This window comes from Staurois parvus, unplaced genomic scaffold (genome assembly GCF_062004578.1).
Source record: "Staurois parvus isolate SC_StPar_1 unplaced genomic scaffold, SC_StPar_1.0 ptg001756l, whole genome shotgun sequence".
NCBI classification, from domain to species: domain Eukaryota; kingdom Metazoa; phylum Chordata; class Amphibia; order Anura; family Ranidae; genus Staurois; species Staurois parvus.
The window spans coordinates 444080-462227 of NW_028319552.1; the positions used below are offsets into that span (position 1 = coordinate 444080).

The 18148-nt window shown below is 46.0% G+C and overlaps 1 protein-coding gene across 2 annotated transcripts in view; it reads left to right on the plus strand.

Moving 5' to 3' along the window:
• Positions 1-18148, plus strand: part of COL20A1 (collagen type XX alpha 1 chain) — a 146940-nt gene that overhangs the window by 21375 nt on the left and 107417 nt on the right. For both annotated transcript variants that reach the window (XR_016308755.1, XM_089663720.1), the window contains exons 3-16: positions 1237-1347; positions 2109-2252; positions 4694-4804; positions 5047-5214; positions 7110-7265; positions 8200-8319; positions 8404-8568; positions 9139-9303; positions 9378-9550; positions 10543-10672; positions 10760-10902; positions 11059-11182; positions 11386-11522; positions 14224-14356. Coding sequence is in view for 1 of the 2 variants with exons in the window: in XM_089663720.1 (XP_089519846.1) it covers positions 1237-1347; positions 2109-2252; positions 4694-4804; positions 5047-5214; positions 7110-7265; positions 8200-8319; positions 8404-8568; positions 9139-9303; positions 9378-9550; positions 10543-10672; positions 10760-10902; positions 11059-11182; positions 11386-11522; positions 14224-14356 (1980 nt within the window). In the remaining variant the exon portion in view is untranslated. The remainder of the gene's footprint in view (positions 1-1236; positions 1348-2108; positions 2253-4693; positions 4805-5046; positions 5215-7109; positions 7266-8199; positions 8320-8403; positions 8569-9138; positions 9304-9377; positions 9551-10542; positions 10673-10759; positions 10903-11058; positions 11183-11385; positions 11523-14223; positions 14357-18148) is intronic.

An 18148-nucleotide genomic window follows, 5' to 3' on the forward strand; every position in this document is an offset into this window, starting at 1 on the left:
CCTTTCCTTTCCTCTTTCCTTTTTTCCTTCCTCTTTCCTTTTTTCCTTCCTCTTTCCTTTTTTCCTTCCTCTGTCCTTTTTTCCTTCCTCTGTCCTTTCCTTTTTCCTTCCTCTTTCCTTTCCTTTTTTCCTTCCTCTTTCCTTTTTTCCTTCCTCCTTTCTTTCCTTTTTTCCTTCCTCCTTTCTTTCCTTTTTTCCTTCCTCCTTTCTTTCCTTTTTTCCTTCCTCTTTCCTTTCCTTTTTTCCTTCCTCTTTCCTTTTCTTTTTTCCTTCCTCCTTTCTTTCCTTTTTTTCTTCCTCTTTCCTTTTCTTTTTTCCTTCCTCTTTCCTTTCCTTTTTTCCTTCCTCTTTCCTTTCCTTTTTTCCTTCCTCTTTCCTTTCCCTCTTCCCTTCCTTTTTCTTCTTTCTTTCTCTTTCTTTTCCTTCTTCCTTCCTCTTTCCTTTTCTTTCTTTCTTTCTTTCTTTCTTTCTTTCTTTCTTTCTTTCTTTCTTTCTTTCTTTCTTTCTTTCTTTCTTTCCCTTTTCCTTTTCCTTTTCCCATATATCTCTTTTTCTCACTTTTCTGTTTCTTTCTTCCTTCCTCCCTCTCTTTTTCCACTTCCCTTTGCTCCCCTTCACATTTCTCTTTTTCAAACATTGCATTGACCAACTTGACATTTCCTACATTTGTCAGCTCGGCCACAAGGTGTCAGTTTGACATCAAGCTCCAAAGAGCTGTAACCTTGTTATCCATATAATAAAGACACCATTATAAAAATATGGGACAGCAAGGAAAGCCAAAAAAATGGGTACTACATCACAAATTACTATCCGGGAGATCAACAATGATAACTAATAATAATTTAATAATTGTCAGTTCTAATAATGATGTACTTACTGAAAATGCACATTAATTTCCCTTTAATTCAAATGCAGCTTCGTAGTGCCTTAGTGAGAAACAGGTTTTTTTGGTCATTTATGATGCTTTTTCATAACCCATAGAAGCCAATCAGAATCCAGCTGACAGCAGTTACTATGGGATAACAGCACTTAGTACATCATCAGTGCTCCTCAGTATTGTCATAGTTTCCTACAAAACTGATAGTCTTCATAAAGACTCCCAATGTTGGGCTTTATCAACAGGTTCTCTTAACCAGCCTGTGTTTCTCTCAGCCCAGTGTTCCTCTTCTGTTATTTTGCCCTGCTGGATTCCACTTACAGAGAAAATGACCGGGCTATTTCTGGTCCTTGTCGCAGGCTCTGGGCGGTTGAGGCTGGCCGTTCTGATGGAGGACAGATTACAGATGAAGTGGAAGGAGGTGGAGGGGACCAGCAACATCTATAAGGTGCTAGTAAAACCACTGACGGGTAAGTGCGAGGAGGATTTTGGGATTGTTGTATACTTTCCAATAATATCTAGCTAGCACTGGGGACCAGAGCTTAGCTTCCACCGCCTTGCGGAGTTTGTTTGTTCTCATGAAGTATCATATGTGGCTTTTCTTCCAGTGCATTGATTTTCTCCCACAACCCAAAAGCATAACGGTAGATTAAATGGAGCTCACGCAAATAAGCCACCTGACAGCACTACTACTAGAGACTTTGAAGTGTAAGCTCCTCAGGGGCGGGGACTGGTTGAAACAGTTTTGTGTACTGTGTAAAGTTGAAAATAGTTTGTTAGCAAAAAACATGTATATTAGGTGACCGATCACAAATTCCACCCAGACACTCTCTTTGGGACCAAACCTTACCCATTTCCTGGCAAACACATGTGCCCATATTTTAATTCCCAAATTAGTTTGTCTGACACTCATCCCTAGTAGGTAATAGCCAGGAAGATATGAGTGAAGAAAAAAAAAAACAGTTCCAATAATAAAAGGGGAACATTACATGCTTTATTATGTGGTACAACAAGTATAAGAAAGGGGGAGGGGCAATGTCAGGAGGTGTGTCAGTCAGGAGATAACTATTATATTGTAATATTCTGAAAAATCTAAGTAGCTTTGGAAATGAAAAAAATAAATAAAATGAGTTAATGTTTATAATTCCATTGGAAGGTCTCCACCCCTCTCTTGGAAATTAAGAACAGTTGGTGGTTGTAAATAACCATTTTTTTTCGCTTTTCCTGTAAGGAGATCCAGAACAGGAGGTGATGCTGAAAACAAAAACGGCCAAGGCCACAGTTGGAGGTCTGGACCCTGTGAAGGAATACGTTCTGCAGATACACGTCATCCAAGGAGGACAGGACACCCTCATAGCCAAGAAGAAGTTCATAAGTGAGTTACACACTCATACCTATTGTAACGCTACCATCTTGGGGCCGTTGAGGTTTTGGGCCTCCCTAAGCTCTGCACAGCCAGGCCATACGCATTTTCAATACTTTTATCCACAGTCAGTACATAGTCCATGACCTTGGTTTTTGTTGTTTTTATTAGGGGTTACCAACTTGGATGGGGTCTAGGGGTATATGGGATGCCCAGTAGAACCGAACAACTGTGGAGGACAAACTTCTTAGACAAAATGACAAGAATCCAGCAAACAGCACAAAATGGATCCTAGGCTCTCTACTCCTTCTGGAGTGGCACTTCCCTCTGAAGAATCAGCAAACAGTCTCTACAAGGAGCACTTGGTTCCCTTAAATGAACCTCCTCAGACCCCAGATGAAAATCTCCTCCTCCACCCAGCTGTTTTGAGAGTGTCCCTGAGCAAGGGATTCTGAGACACACAAAGAATGTAGTCCCAGAGAGAACTAGTTGAGTATGGCACCTGACCGCCCTCTCCCTTCTTTGGCCCAGGAGGTGTAGAAGTACTCACACTGTCCTGTTCCTGTAGCTCCTGTTGCTTTAAGGCCCTACTCTGGGCTGGCTCCTTCCCTGCTGACAGGTTGTCTTTCCCCGGTAGACTGTGGGACAGTTGAGGTCCTTCTGTCCAGCTTCAGCCTGTAGGCAGACCTCCCTCCTCTGGGGCCCCCTCCCAGGCTCCACACCAGCAGCATTTCCTCACTCCATCTTCCACCTTACTCCCGTGCTGACCAGGCTGTCTCATATTTAAGGGCTGACCTAGCCACCATACCAGGCCTCCTGCCTAGGGATTGGCCAGATTACCCTATGCAAGTCAGCCCCTTCTCAACCTCGCCTCCTACTTCTACAAATTTCTTTAAGTTTTTAGAGCAGGAGGAGAACTGACCTGTAGAGCCCTCCAGCCTAACCTGAAATAACATTGCTGACGCATACCCAGGCTGACTCATACCCAGGCTTCTATCAAGCGTCTAACCAAGCACAAAAAAAAACCTATGTACACTAGAGGACGTCACACTGTAGAATCAAGAATTGGTCACAGTTGGCTTTTGTCTAGGGGCCTCACAACTTGGGGGGCATCTGGTTTCTATTTTTATTTTCTAGTTCAATATTCTTCCCTCAGCCGATACCAAGACCGAATGAGAAATAAATGAAATAAAATTGCAGTTTTGGTACTTTACAATAGAAAATAACTTTTTCCTCCAATCTAGAACACATGTATCCCTCTTTAGATTTGTACATTACACCATTCAAACCCCCACCTGTCGTAATCAGGCTACAGAGGCATTGAAAATACATACTGTATATCCTCCCAATCACGGGCGGACTGACAATTCATGGGGCCCCCGGGCAATAGGGGATCATGGGGCCCCTGTGTCCTCACCCACAGTCAAACCACACCCAAAAAAGCCCATGAAAGGTACCAGGGGCATCTCATGGGGCCCCTTACTGACCCCGGGCCCTCGGGCAGTGCCTGAGTTCCCGAATGGTCAGTCCGCCCCTACTCCCAAATTTTCTGGCCACATATTTAGGTGCACTGGAAGAAATGTGCTCTACCACAAGGAGCCATCCTTGATCTGCAGAGGTGACCTTGCTCTGGCTGTGGTGATTTCACCAATCTGCTGCAGGCATGATGAAGCATTTCTTCAGTCTCTTCTCCTTCAGTGATCAGACTGTACAATGTCACTGTGTAGCAAGTCACAGAGAGAGGCTGAAGCAGGGGCTGATTTTTGTCAGACATTGGTAAGCAGCCAAGAACTGCACGGGCAGCAGAAGTTAAATGATGGTGTCATCTCTGAGCCTGATGCCGGAACAAAGGTGGCTCCTTCCTCCTGGAGAGAAAAGCAGATGATGGCATTGTCATAGAGAACATTGTGATCTCTCTGAGAGGTAATAGGTACCTTGAAGTGTTACACTGACACGTTACTATGAATGAACCAGGGACTGACAACTCATGGGGCCCCCGGGCAATAGGGGATCATGGGGCCCCTGTGTCCTTGCCCAAACTCACAAAAGCCTATGAAAAAGGTACCAGGGGCATCTCATGGGGCCCCCTACTGACCCCGGGCCCTCGGGCAGTGCCCGAGTTTCCAAATGGTCAGTCCGCCCCTGGAATGAACTCACTTGACCAGGGGTGGACTGACAACTCATGGGGCCCCTGGGCAATAGGGGATCATGGGGCCCGTGTCCTTGCCCACACTCAAAGCACACCCAAAAAAGCCTATAAAAGGTACCAGGGGCATTTCATGGGGTCCCATTCTGACCCCGGGCCCTCGGGCAGTGCCCGAGTGCTCGAATGGTCAATCCGCCCCTGCACTTGACATGAGCAAATTTCAAAGATGCTAAGTCCACTTTTTATAAGTTTTGATAACTTTTGTAAAGATGATTGGACATATGTTCCTCCCGTTGTATATTTGCAGTTGAAGATTTGAAGGCCCAAGTACGAAATGAGAAGAAAAAGGTGGATGTGACTCCAGCACCGCAGATCACTGAGTCATCCTCCCCAGCAGAGGGCAGCACCACAATCACAGGTGAGTTTAGGTGTCGTGGTGCCCAATGGAGAGCTAGAAGAGGTCTATTTTCTAGGGGTTCCTCCTTTTGGAGGCCTTGATGTTTTGGCTTCTTCAAGCTCTCCTGCAGCCATTTTTCCAACCATCACCCATCTAACAGTATAAAGAGGCAAAGCCGCATCCACCCTACATTGGAATATTGGTCTTGAGTGGATGGTGTTACGTAATCTAATTCTCAAACGTTCATTTTTATCTCTTGTTAGAGAGAAGAGAGGACAAGGAGCAGTTGGATACTCCAAGCTCCAGACCACAGGGGCCTGAAGGACGAAAGTCAGGGCCCCAGAATGCTACCCTACTGGCCAAACCTACCCAGAAAATTTCCTCCAAATCGGAGAGAGAGGTGTCAGCTACCCCCAGCACCCCTCGGAGAGGTAAAGCGGCCTGCGTAAATTATCCGTCCATCTCTGCAAGCTTGCTAATTCATCTCTGTGATCTCCTGAACTCTAATGATCGGGGCGACGCAGAGGGTCTCCTGGGAGAAGAAAACCCTGATTGACGAGCCTGCTGTGCTTTTTCCCGAGGCTTGATAGATATCGATCGTCCACCTGTCTGCGTTTAATGCCTCGCGTCTGCTGCTGTATGTCTGCGGAAGAGTACCCCGAGCACAGGAATCAGGGCCAGACCAAACAGCCAATCAGAGGAGAGAAAACCAGATCTCCATTTTTATTTCATTCCTTTAAATCCTTTAGTACATAATCATATTTTTTTATTTTCTGTAGATTTTTTTTTGTTGAGTTTTTATGGCAGGATTTTTAAGCTGCACACATTCGCAAAAATTACAAAAATAAACGCAAGCTTAGCTCATTGCGGGTTTTTTGTAAAGCCTCTACTGAAAAATATACAAAATAACTCCATATCTAGGCTTTACTGTTTGCAGGAGGAGATGCACAATCCACCTTGCTTCTAGGTCTGCATCCCTTTGGTTCCTGGTCACATGACCAGTGATAAAGCATTGGTCATGTGGTCTCTACTGGAGGATCCTCAGGGGTTGGTATTTAGGCAGAGCTGGCAAATCAACTGCTTATTTATTAATTTATTTCAGGTACTTATATAGCGCCGTTAATTTACGCAGCACTTTAGATATATATTGTACATTCACATCAGTCCCTAACCCTCAAGGGGCGTACAATCTAAGGTCCCTAACCCTCAAGGGGCGTACAATCTAAGGTCCCTAACCCTCAAGGGGCGTATAATCTAAGGTCCCTAACCCTCAAGGGGCGTACAATCTAAGGTCCCTAACCCTCAAGGGGCGTACAATCTAAGGTCCCTAACCCTCAAGGGGCATACAATCTAAGGTCCCTAACCCTCAAGGGGCGTACAATCTAAGGTCCCTCACCCTCAAGGGGCGTACAATCTAAGGTCCCTAACCCTCAAGGGGCGTACAATCTAAGGTCCCTAACCCTCAAGGGGCGTACAATCTAAGGTCCCTAAGCCTCAAGGGGTGTACAATCTAAGGTCCCTAACCCTCAAGGGGGCGTACAATCTAAGGTCCCTAACCCTCAAGGGGGCGTACAATCTAAGGTCCCTAACCATCAAGGGGTGTACAATCTAAGGTCCCTAACCCTCAAGGGGTGTACAATCTAAGGTCTCTAACCCTCAAGGGGCATACAATCTAAGGTCCCTAACCCTCAAGGGGCGTACAATCTAAGGTTCCTAACTTACATTCATGGGCCAATTTAGACGGGATCCAATTAACCTACCAGCATGTCTTTGGAGTTTGGGAGGAAACCGGAGTACCCGGAGAAAACCCACGCAGGCACAGGGAGAACATGCAAACTCCAGGCAGGTGGTTCCATGGTTGGGATTTGAACCAGTGACCCTAGTACTGCCAGACAGAAGTGCTAACCATTTAGCCACTGTGCCGCCCCCTTGCAGAACATCCTCCTGATATCATTACCCCAAAAATCAGCAAAGATGATGTAACCAATTCCCCAAATTGTGGAATGAAGGAGACTTGAGCAACCTTCATATACTGGATGGAAGTCAAACCTGGGACCCTATTACTATAAGTCCCTGTGACCTATGGAGAGTGACCACATTTTTCCTACCTATAGAAGTAATTGATTCACAACCTATCAATAGTCTATCCCCCCATATGACCTCCAGGTTGTAAGAGTAATGTTCAACAGGTTGCAGTAATACCCAAGGCACTGTGAAAGTCTAGCTTGAAAATGCAGTCTCTAGACTTGCAGTGATTGGTGTTTACTGAATAGTAGCAGCTTTTTGTTACCTTTTACTGGTTTGTAATGTCTCTTTCTGTTGCCAGGGTCGGGGCACCATTGTGACACAGCGCTGGAGTGGGACATAGTCCTCCTGGTGGACAGTTCCTGGAGCGTGGGACGTGCCAACTTCAGATTGGTGAAGAACTTCCTTTGGGGGATTCTCAGCCCCCTCCACATCTCCAAGGACAAGATTCGAGTCGGTAATGAGACTATGGTGTCATGGTGGGTTGGTGGTGGTAGGATGAGTCGTCTGGAATCATACAATGTTCAGAAGACTTTGACATGAGGACCTGGTTGGTGCAGTTGTGAAAAGCTGAGGGTAGGAGATGGAGAATTAAAGTGTATCTAAAGCCCAAAACTGTTTTCTTTCATTTTGGATGGAGTAGGGGAGGCTAAGAAAAAAGATGGCCTAGAAGAAGGTAGGCCAGAAAGGGAGGATGAGTCGGGATTCGTTATCTGGAAAGCAGAATATGAGTCTCTATCGTTATATTACCCTCCCACAGTTTTCCCAATTTTCACTGGATTGGAGAGGGTCTTCCATCATGAGCAAAAGAGATTCTATGGTATTGCATAATGATGTTTTCAGGCACTGGGAACTGAAAGGGGAGAGGTTAAAACCACTTACATGAGAAGCACTCTGTAGACCTCATATTCCAGCCAACTTACTGATCACCTGAGATGATGCAATAGTGAATGGTACTGTCACCTGAATGGCTAGACCCATTGTGCATCACTAGAGCGACTGAACAGAATTATTCCAATCCATCCAAAATGAATGGGTTACAATATTTAAGCACACCACAAAGGTATTGTACATTGCAGTACATGTGCTACCTCAACGCACCTTAGTATGAACAAGCCATGAGCGTTAGAGGTAGATCAGATCATGGGAAAAGTCTCAATGGGGGTTATTCACTAAAATTGGAAAGTGCAAAATCTGGTGCAGCTCTGCATAGAAACCAATCAGCTTCCAGTTAATTTTGACAAAGCTTAATTGAACACGCTGAAGTTAGAAGCTGATTGGCTCTCATGCAGAGCTGCACCAGATTTTGCACTTTCCAGTTTCAGTAAATCAACCCCTATGTCTGTCTATGTACACGCCATGGCTTTTGTACTCTTCACTGCCCCCTACAGGTCTATCTCAGTACAGCGGAGAGCCACAGACTGAATGGGATCTGAACTCTTATTCCACTAAAGCAGATGTCCTGGAGGCCATTAGAAGGGTGAAATATAAAGGAGGAAACACCTTTACAGGTATGGGTACCTTTATTTTTCCAGCTGCAATACCCTGTGAATCAGCCCGTATCACTGTAAGACGTATACCCTTTGTGTGATCAGGTATGGCTCTCACCCACATTCTAGAAGAGAATCTCAGAGCCGCCTCCGGGGCCCGAGCCCAGGCTGGCAAAGTGGTGGTCCTCCTAACGGATGGGAAGTCCCAGGATGATGCCATCACAGTGGCACAGACCCTCAAGGAGGCCGGAATATATTTGTTTGCTATAGGTAAGCAGGCAGAGCAAGAACATTAAACGATTTCCTCTTAGATTTCTTCGTTATTTTCTTCTTGTAACAAGTGTTCTTTAATGCCTTCATTGTTTTAAAATGGGACTCCATCAATTTCATGTTTTGCATGGAGTCAGGCAGGGTTAGAGCCTTGGTTGGACTCCTAATACTCTATGTTGACCACATAGGTCTCCAGCAGGGACACAAACATCAATAAGGTCTTGACCATGGTTCTAACTGCCCCCCCCTTCCTTTTTTGTATTTATCACCCGTTCTTCTCCTCCTTTTCATTATTATTTTTGCTGTCCACCTGGCCCCATCCTTTGCTTCCAATTTTACTGGTTGACACTTTTGAGAACACATGCCTGGAACACCTGTATACATAGAAAGGGCCAACACATTCTGTATCTACCAACAACACACAGTGCAGCTCAAAGTAACCTAATTGCCTGCAGAGAAACCATTGTTTCTGTTTTTTTGTTACCAAATGTCTATTCCAACACACTGCCAGAAAATCTTGGAGAAAAAATTGGACATTCATTTTCATCGAAGTTTCTGTTTACTTCTCAGGGGTGAAGAACGCAGATGAATCAGAGCTGAGAGAAATGGCGTCCAAACCAACCGACTTGACTGTCCACATGGTAGCCGACTTCCCGATGCTCAGCCCTCTGGTGGGAGATGTGTCCCGGGCACTGTGCATGCGGCTGAAGGAGAGACGGAAGGAGGTAGACATTGGTGAGGATTGAGTTCATTATGAGGTCTTCACTGCCTTCCAGAACAGATTTCTCACTGCTGTGTTTATCGTCCAGGGTTGCAGAAAGTTGTTGCACCCGTCATTGTGGACCCGCACCCCAGCCCCACTCATCTGGTGGTGTCCGATGTAACAGCCAGGAGCATGCGTGTGTCATGGACCCCTCCACAACAACCTGTCCGCAAGTACCGTATAGTCTACTACCCATCTCGCGGTGGGACACCTCAAGAGGTACAGTGTGGCCTGTAAAGGTAGAAAATGTATTTTCTATCTAGTTCACAGCTCACTTCCTCAGAGAATGTTAACAGGTTGGTCTGGCAAAAACGATCTTTAATAAATCCATGCTGGTTACAACTAATTATACTTTTTTCAGAAGCAAATTCTTGGATATAGTCCCTTATCATCCCCTACATTAGTTTGCATACTATTGGTGTTAGGCTGACTAGTCTGTAATTTTCAGGTATAAATCTTGTCCCTTTTTAAAATATTATTACCATGTATGAGGGGTTCCCCTGTCCCTACACGGAGTTCCCAGGTTTATACACCTGCTGTGACCATTCTGAGGGGTTCCCTCATTCCTACATTGAGTTTCCAGGTTTGTACACCTTCTGTGTCTATCCTGAAAGGCTCCCACCAACCGTGTATTGCATTCCTAGGTCTGTACACCTGCTGTGCCCATTATTAGGGGCTCCTACCATCCCTGTACTGAGTTCCCAGGTCTGTACACCTGCTGTGCCCATTATGAGGGGCTCCTGCCATCCCTGTACTGAGTTCCCAGGTCTGTACACTGACTGTGCCAATTACGAGGGGTTCCCACTCTCCCTGTACTGAGTTCCCGGGTCTGTACACTGGCTGTGCCAATTACGAGGGGTTCCCACTCTCCCTGTACTGAGTTCCCTGGTCTGTACATCTGCTGTGCCCATTAAGAGGGGTTCCCATCATCTCCTCTGGATATTATAATTATTGTTTATTATGGAGAATGTAACAGGAGAAGCCCAAAACTCCCAGATAGACAGGAACAGAGTTGACCATTAGATTTCACTGTTGAGTATATGAGACCTACAAGAAGCCAAGGGCTGATTCAGCCCACCAAAGCTCCATGTATAAATAAAATATACCCTTTGGGTGAGTTGACCCTTTATTGGTGGACCTGCATTTGGTATCTCCTGTTTTCCTACATCTCTCCTTGGAATCCCATGATGTAGCTTGTCTTTCATTTGCAGGTGGTCTTAGAAGGAGATTCCACCTCTGCCGTCCTTAAGAACTTAACCGCCCGTACCGACTACCTGGTGTCCGTCTTCCCCATCTATATCAGTGGCGTGGGCTCTGGACTCCGTGGAATCACCTCTACCTGTAAATAGATGACTCCGGATACTTCATAGGTGGTCATCTACTGTAGGTCACCCCACCATTCTCAGTCTGTTCTCCTCTCTCTTGCAGTGCCGCTGTCTGCTCCTCGTGAGCTCTCAGTAGACCAGGTCACTGACTCGTCCTTTGAGGTCCACTGGCAGCCATCAGAGGGCGCCGCTTACTATATGGTGACCTACTCAACAGAGCCTGGCCATGGGGAAGAGGGGAAAGAGGTAAAGAGGTGACTCCTAAAGGGGCTTCATATACTTCATTTTGGAAATATATATATGATAATTGGTCAGCCTTCAGCACATCCAATTCCGCTCTTAATGTCTGTCATCAGATTTTTTTTTGTTCTCTAAAGCAGGACACAAACATTTGCTTTGCAGATTAAAGTGGGAGCCACAAAGGTCCTAGTGTCTGGCTTGTCCCCAAATACCACATACAGCGTGGTTGTAGTAGCTGCAGCTGGAGAAGAGACCAGTGACCCGATCACCATACAGCAGATCACCGGTAAGTGCTGCCTACATCCTAGTACCCAGCTTTAAGTATTAATGGGGATATTAAAGAGAACCTGTCACCAGTGTGTCGCCATTACATCAAGTTCCCCCTGAGCGCAGACGTCATAAATAGTTTTCTGCATGCTGCTGGTGTCAGTAACGGCAACATTAGAGGTTGATTTTTCCACTGATGGCTACTTGTCTTTTGTCTTTCAGAGCCCACCCGGGACAGTCTACGGTTCACCAACGTCACTCACAGTAGTGTCACTGTGTTCTGGGAGGTGGCGCCCCCTAATGGAACGATCCAGCACATCTCATACACATCTGAGGCAAGCAACGCCATTGCTAAAGAGGTGAGTATTGGAGTAATTTCACCCTCTAGAATGGGGGCAGCAATTATCTTCCTGGGTCAGCCCAACACAGCCATGGCTGCATGGCCAGGCACAGAAACAAAAATGCTAATCCCTCTAGACGTGAATGGCAGTTAGAAGATGGAGGCACCCAGGGGTGGACTGACCATTTGGGAACTCGGGCAGTGCCCGAGGGCCGGGGTCAGTAGGGGGCCCCATGAGATGCCCATGGTACCTTTCATAGGCTTTTTTGGGTGTGGTTTGAGTGTGGGTGATGACACAGGGGCCCCATAAACCCCTATTGCCCGGGGGCCCCATGAGTTGTCAGGCACCCAAAACCCTTTTGCTTCATAGACTGGTTATGCCTCGCGGCCTTTTTGTATAAAAAGCACTTTGCAGTTTTTATAGACAATCTAGTTTTTTTCTGTATTTCTGCCCGAGTGGAACACTGTCATCCGAATCAAGTGACAGGGAGTCCCCTTCAAGTACAGGAGATGATATGAGAACCCTGTGTAATCCCCGTTCAGGAATTAGCCACCCCCGGAGGTGACACCGCTCACATGGTGAGTCAGCCAGCTCTGGAGGTGAAGGGTGATCCCCGCTTCTCCTTCCAGATGAAATCCTTCGCTTTGTCTCCTTCCAGCACAATGTATTCCTCTGCCGGGTTCAGTGTTATTACTCTCCGGGCTTTCATGTGCATGTCAGATCCTTCATGTGTTCACCTATGACTACTCATACTGCGGCCTCTCTGATGTGGAATGACGTTCCCTTCCCCTTTTGTCTTTTTGTTTTACTTATTATGACCTCCTGGCTTCATCTGCCGGGGTAACTTGTACTGTCTGCTCACATTAGATATTGCCACCAATGCATGCTGCAGCTCACAGTTGCCTCAGCAGAGAAGCAGGCTTTCCTCTCCTGTTTACTCTCACCTGCCCTAATTTCCCTCTTTGCTTCTTTCTTTTCTGCTCCTCTCCTCTTTTCCCTGCTCCTCTCCCCTCTTCTCTACTTGCCTACTCACCTCTCTGCTTCTCCCCACTCTTCTCTGCACCCCTCCTCTCCTTTATGATTTTCTTTTCATCTCTCTGCTCCACTCCTTTCTCCTTTGCACCTCTCCTCTCTGCTTTCTCTATTTTCTGCTTTGCTCCTCTCCTCTTTTCCCTGCTCCTCTCCCCTCTTCTCTACTTGCCTACTCACCTCTCTGCTCCTCTCTTCTCTACTTGCCTACACACCCCTTTGCTGCTCTTCGCTCTTCTCTGCTCCTCTCCTCTCCTCTCTGCTTCCCTCTTTTCTGCTTTTCTCTTTTCCCTGCTTCTCTCCTCTCTTCTCTACTTGCCTACTCACTTCTCTGCTCTCCGGTCTTCTGTGCTCCTCTCCCATCCTCTCCTCTCTGCTTCTCTCTTTTATGCAACTCTCCACTTTTTCCTGCTCCTCTCCTTTCTTCTCTACTTGCCTACTCACCTCTCTGCACCTCTCCCCTCCACTCTGCTTTTCTTGTCTTCTCTTTGCTCCTCTCCTTCGTCCTTTGCACCTCTTTTCTCTACTTCTCTTTTTTCTAGTTTGCTCCTCTCTTTTCTGCCCCTTTCCTCTTCGCTTCTACTATCACCTCTCTGCTCCTCCTTTCCTCTCTTCCCATCTCCTTATCCCCATGTTTCTCTGTTCCTCGCCACTTTTATCTGCTTTGCTCTTTTTCATTTCTACTCATTCATCTGCTCATGTCTTGGCTCCTTCCCTCTCTGCTCCTCTCCACTCTTCTCCTTTTTGCATTTTCCTCTCTAATCTTCTTTTTTCTGCTCATCTCCTCACCTCTTCACTCCTCTCCTTTCTACTGCTCACCTTTTTGCTCCTCATGTCTTTTCCCCTTTATGCTTTCCTCCTCACTACTGCTCATGTCTATTTTTTTTATAACCTCTCTTCTGCTCTCCTCACCTATCTGCACCTCTTCTCTTCTCTATCTCCTCTCCTATCTCCTTCTTCCCTTTCCCCTTCTCTCCTCTCCTTTCATCTTCTCTCCTCTATCTCCTCTCTGTTCATCTCCTATCTCCTCCTTCCATTTTTCCTTTCATCATCTCCTATCATCTTCTCTCTTCTATCTCCTCTCTGCTTCTCTCCTATCTCCTCTCCTCTCTGCTTCTCTCCTATCTCCTCTCCTCTCTGCTTCTCTCCTATCTCCTCTCCTCTCTGCTTCTCTCCTATCTCTTCTCCTCTCTGCTTCTCTCCTATTCTTCCTCTTCCCTTTCTCCTGCTTTCCTCTCCTCTCTGCTCCCCTGATATTCTCCTCCCCTCCTCTCCTATCTGCTCCTCTCCTCTTTGCTCTTCTCCCCTTCACTTTAACTTCAATAAAAATTGCCCCCAAAACCATTATAATTTTCCCTTTAAGTCCAGGTTACCTTGAACATGCTTCAATGATGTGTATCAGGGGCGGACTGACCATTCCAGCACTCGGGCACTGCTCGAGGGCCCGGGGTCAGTAGGGGGCACCATGAAATGCCCCTGGTACCTTTTTATAGGCTTTTTTGGGTGTGCTTTGAGTGTGGGTGAGGACACAGGGGCCCCATGATCCCCTATTGCCTGGGGGCCCCATGAGTTGTCAGTCCTCCACTGACATGTACCATACGTGTGTTACATTTGAATACAATAAAAGTGAAGTGCCTGAGATCTTCTTTTAAAGGTTGTATCTGATGGTGTCCCCGTTGTCCCCTTTCAGGTGGAGATCCCTGGTGGCAGCTCCTCGGTGACCCTAAAGTCTCTGACCTCTCAGACCCCGTATAACGTCACCCTGGCCATCTCACACAGCGGGCTGAAGACTTTGCTCCATCTGACGGGAAACTTTACAACCTGTAAGTGACGAGATAGGAATGAGGAACCGCACAGTCAGAGCTGCCCGTTGCCCATTCTGTCTGATTCATTGGCGCTGCCACCATTCTGCCGGAGCCGTGCCCTTGGCTGTCAGCGGGGTTTGTCCTCGTTCCTGCAGAAACGCCAAGTGTGCGAGGGAAAGTCTTTATTCAGGGCAGAACGGCCAATTAGTGTTAATTACAGAGCCCCAGAATGTCATTCTTAATGGCAGATCTGCTGGTCGCTGGGGGGGGGGGGGGGAAAGAGGCATTTTTAAGTTGGCGGTGACATATGGCCGGCTGCGTCTCTGTTGCTGTTATTTGTTCCAGTTTGTGCCGCCTGACCTCTGCGCCGATAATTATTATTCTGTCACTGGCACCAATTAACTGACATGGTGGCGCGGAGGGGTCCACCTTCACTTGACTTTGATTAGTAACCGGCGTGAATCTCCCAGGGGGGCTCCTACATTTGCTTCTCTCTAGTGCTCCTCTGTGCCTTTCAGCCTGGACTGTCTATCCTCTGGCAGAAAAGATTATTTCCCTCGTCATGACTGGGGCTGAAATTCACACCTCTGTACAGATGTAGAACAATGAACAGAAGGAGGGCTTCACTGTCTGAAAATGCTAGTTGCTTGGCTGTCTAGGAGAGCTTTTAGCTTCAGTAGTTCTTGAGCACTGCCCCCCCAGGGTGCAGCTGCCCTGTGCCTTCCCTGGCTTCCAGATTGCTGATTTAGAAAGTACCAAAGTAGGCAGATTATTATTATACAGGATTTATATATTATTATTATTATTATTATTATACAGGATTTATATATTATTATTATTATTATACAGGATTTATATATTATTATTATTATTATTATTATACAGGATTTATATATTATTATTATTATTATACAGGATTTATATATTATTATTATACAGGATTTATATATTATTATTATACAGGATTTATATATTATTATTATTATACAGGATTTATATATTATTATTATACAGGATTTATATATTATTATTATTATTATTATACAGGATTTATATATTATTATTATACAGGATTTATATATTATTATTATTATTATACAGGATTTATATATTATTATTATACAGGATTTATATATTATTATTATTATACAGGATTTATATATTATTATTATACAGGATTTATATATTATTATTATTATTATACAGGATTTATATATTATTATTATACAGGATTTATATATTATTATTATTATACAGGATTTATATATTATTATTATACAGGATTTATATATTATTATTATTATTATTATACAGGATTTATATATTATTATTATACAGGATTTATATATTATTATTATTATACAGGATTTATATGGTGCCAACAGTTCTCAGCGCTTTACAATATAATGGGAGACAATACAGCAACAATACAGATCAATACAAGAGGGATAGGAGGGCCCTGATCCTGGGAGCTTACAATCTAAGAGGGAGGGGCTAGTGGTACAAAAGGTAGTAACTGTGGGGGATTGACTGGTTGGAAGAGTAGAAGATTCCAGTCTTAGCTGAGGGCAGGATAGGCTTCCCTGAAGAGATAGGTTTTCAGAGATTGCCTAAAAGTGAGCAGAGTAGGCGATAGTCTGATGAATTGGGGTAGAGAGTTCCAGAGGATGGGGGAAGCTCTGGAGAAGTCCTGGAGATGAGCATGGGAGGAGGAGACAAGTGAGCTAGAGAGCAGGAGGTCTTGCGAGGAGCGGAGAGGACAGTTTGGGTGATATTTAGAGACAAGATCGGTGATGTAATTTGGGGCGGAGTTATAAATGGCTTTATATCAAACATGGCTACCAAATAATTAGCATTTTCAGGAGACCAGTAATGGCAACCTATAGATATGTGGGGTGAGGAGTGCCTAGTATAGAGAGATGTACAAATAGGCCTTTTGGTTCAGGTCTTTATTAGCGTACAGCAGAAAGGTACTACCAACGCGTTTCGGATTGTGACTTCCCCTTCTTCAGGGCTCTGGATGATCTTTGATGTTGTAATATGGGTTCAGACTGGAGGCGGAGCCTGTGGTCTGTGGGTTTTCAGGGGCCCAGTAAGGACTAGTGTGCACGGGGCTTTTGAGATGCATTTGCCATGCATTCCCATTGACACATGGGAAAATCAAAGCACAAACTGACCCCGAAGACCAACTCTGCCCAAACCCCCCACAGACCCTCTCCTGAGGTACCCACCCCTACAGGCTTTCCCCTGAGGCCCCAACCCCCATAGACCCTCCTCTGCAGCCCCCACCCCCACAGATGCTCACCCTTACTTGAGGCTCCCACCACCACAGTCCCTCCCCTGAGAATTCCACTCCCACAGTCCCTCCCCTGAAGCCCCCACTCCCTTCCCTGAGGCTCCCACCCCCACAGAACCTCTCCTGAGGCTTCACTTGGGGTGAGAGGGGGGTGAGAGAGAGGTGATGGGGGGCTGAGAGAGGGGGGGAAGAGAGAGGTGGTGGGGGGGTGAGAGAGGGAGAATGGTTGGGTATAAGAGGCTCCTGCCCCCACATACCCTCCCCCGAAGCCCCTAGCTGTGGTGTCCTACACTCTGTCTGTCCTCAGTCTTAGGGTTTGAGTGACCCTGAGTATCATTCAACCCTGAGACCGAGGACATCATCTGCTGGAGAAAGAGTACTGCTCAGGAGAGTGCTGGGTTGAAAGTTTTTCCACTTTTTCATTTGTGTTGAAAGACACCGATTTAGGAAATTCCCTCATCATTTGACTTAGTGGGAGGTTTCAATTAGACAAAGGGAGTTGCAAAGCAAGCAGGGTCTACTGTGTGGGCTCCTTAGAAAACCAATAGCACTCTGGGAATCTTTAGTGATGTCTAGGTCAGCCCAACCCTGCCAGAGTCCCCCGCAGACCCTCCCATGAGGTTTTCACCTCCACAGGCCCACCCCTGAAGCCCCAGCTATAGTCTACACTCTCAGACTGTCATCAATCTTAGGGTTTGAGTGGCCCTGTGTGTCATTTCACCCAGAAAACTGAGGATATCTTGTGGAACAGAAGGAGTACTGTAACGGAACCGGACCCTGACTGCACTAGGGTATTTCCGTAAGCCTCCCGCTTCCCTGTCCGAACACAGATCCACGGACACCACCGCTGGCCATACAAGACAAGATAGCACCTTACTTGAAGGAAACCAGGAGATGTATTCCTTTATGTTAACATAGATACAAAATATATACACATTCAAGGGAACAACCCACCTCCTTGCAAATGGACACAGGGTGGGGCAAGCCAAATCTGGCAACCAGAGACACATCAGCAGTCAACCCCATCAGGGGGAAGGGCTGCCAGAAACACCCCCCCCACCAAGCCAATACACATAGACACATACATCCCCTAATAGTTTGCTCCCAAGCAAGACACACAATAGAACAATGGGATGCACCACATGGCAGTTAACGATGACCAACCCCCACCTATACATGTCTACACAATATCAGGACATTCCACTCTGTACCCCTAAGAGGCACAGGGTGACTTACACATAATAGGGATATGGGGAGCTGAGACAGGGGTCCCCCCACCCCCCAAAGTCACTCCCGTCACAAGTACTCCATGGGAGAGCACTGGGTTGAAGGTAATTCCATTTGTGCTGAAAGCGGCTCACTTACAAAACTCCCTCATCATTTGTCTCAGTAGCAGTTTTCAATCAGATGGAGGGAGCTGCAAAGCAAGCAGGGGCTTCTGTGTAGTCTTGTTAGAAAACCCATAGTGCTCTGGGAATCTTTGGTCATGTATTTAATGTTTATTTGTTTTAAAA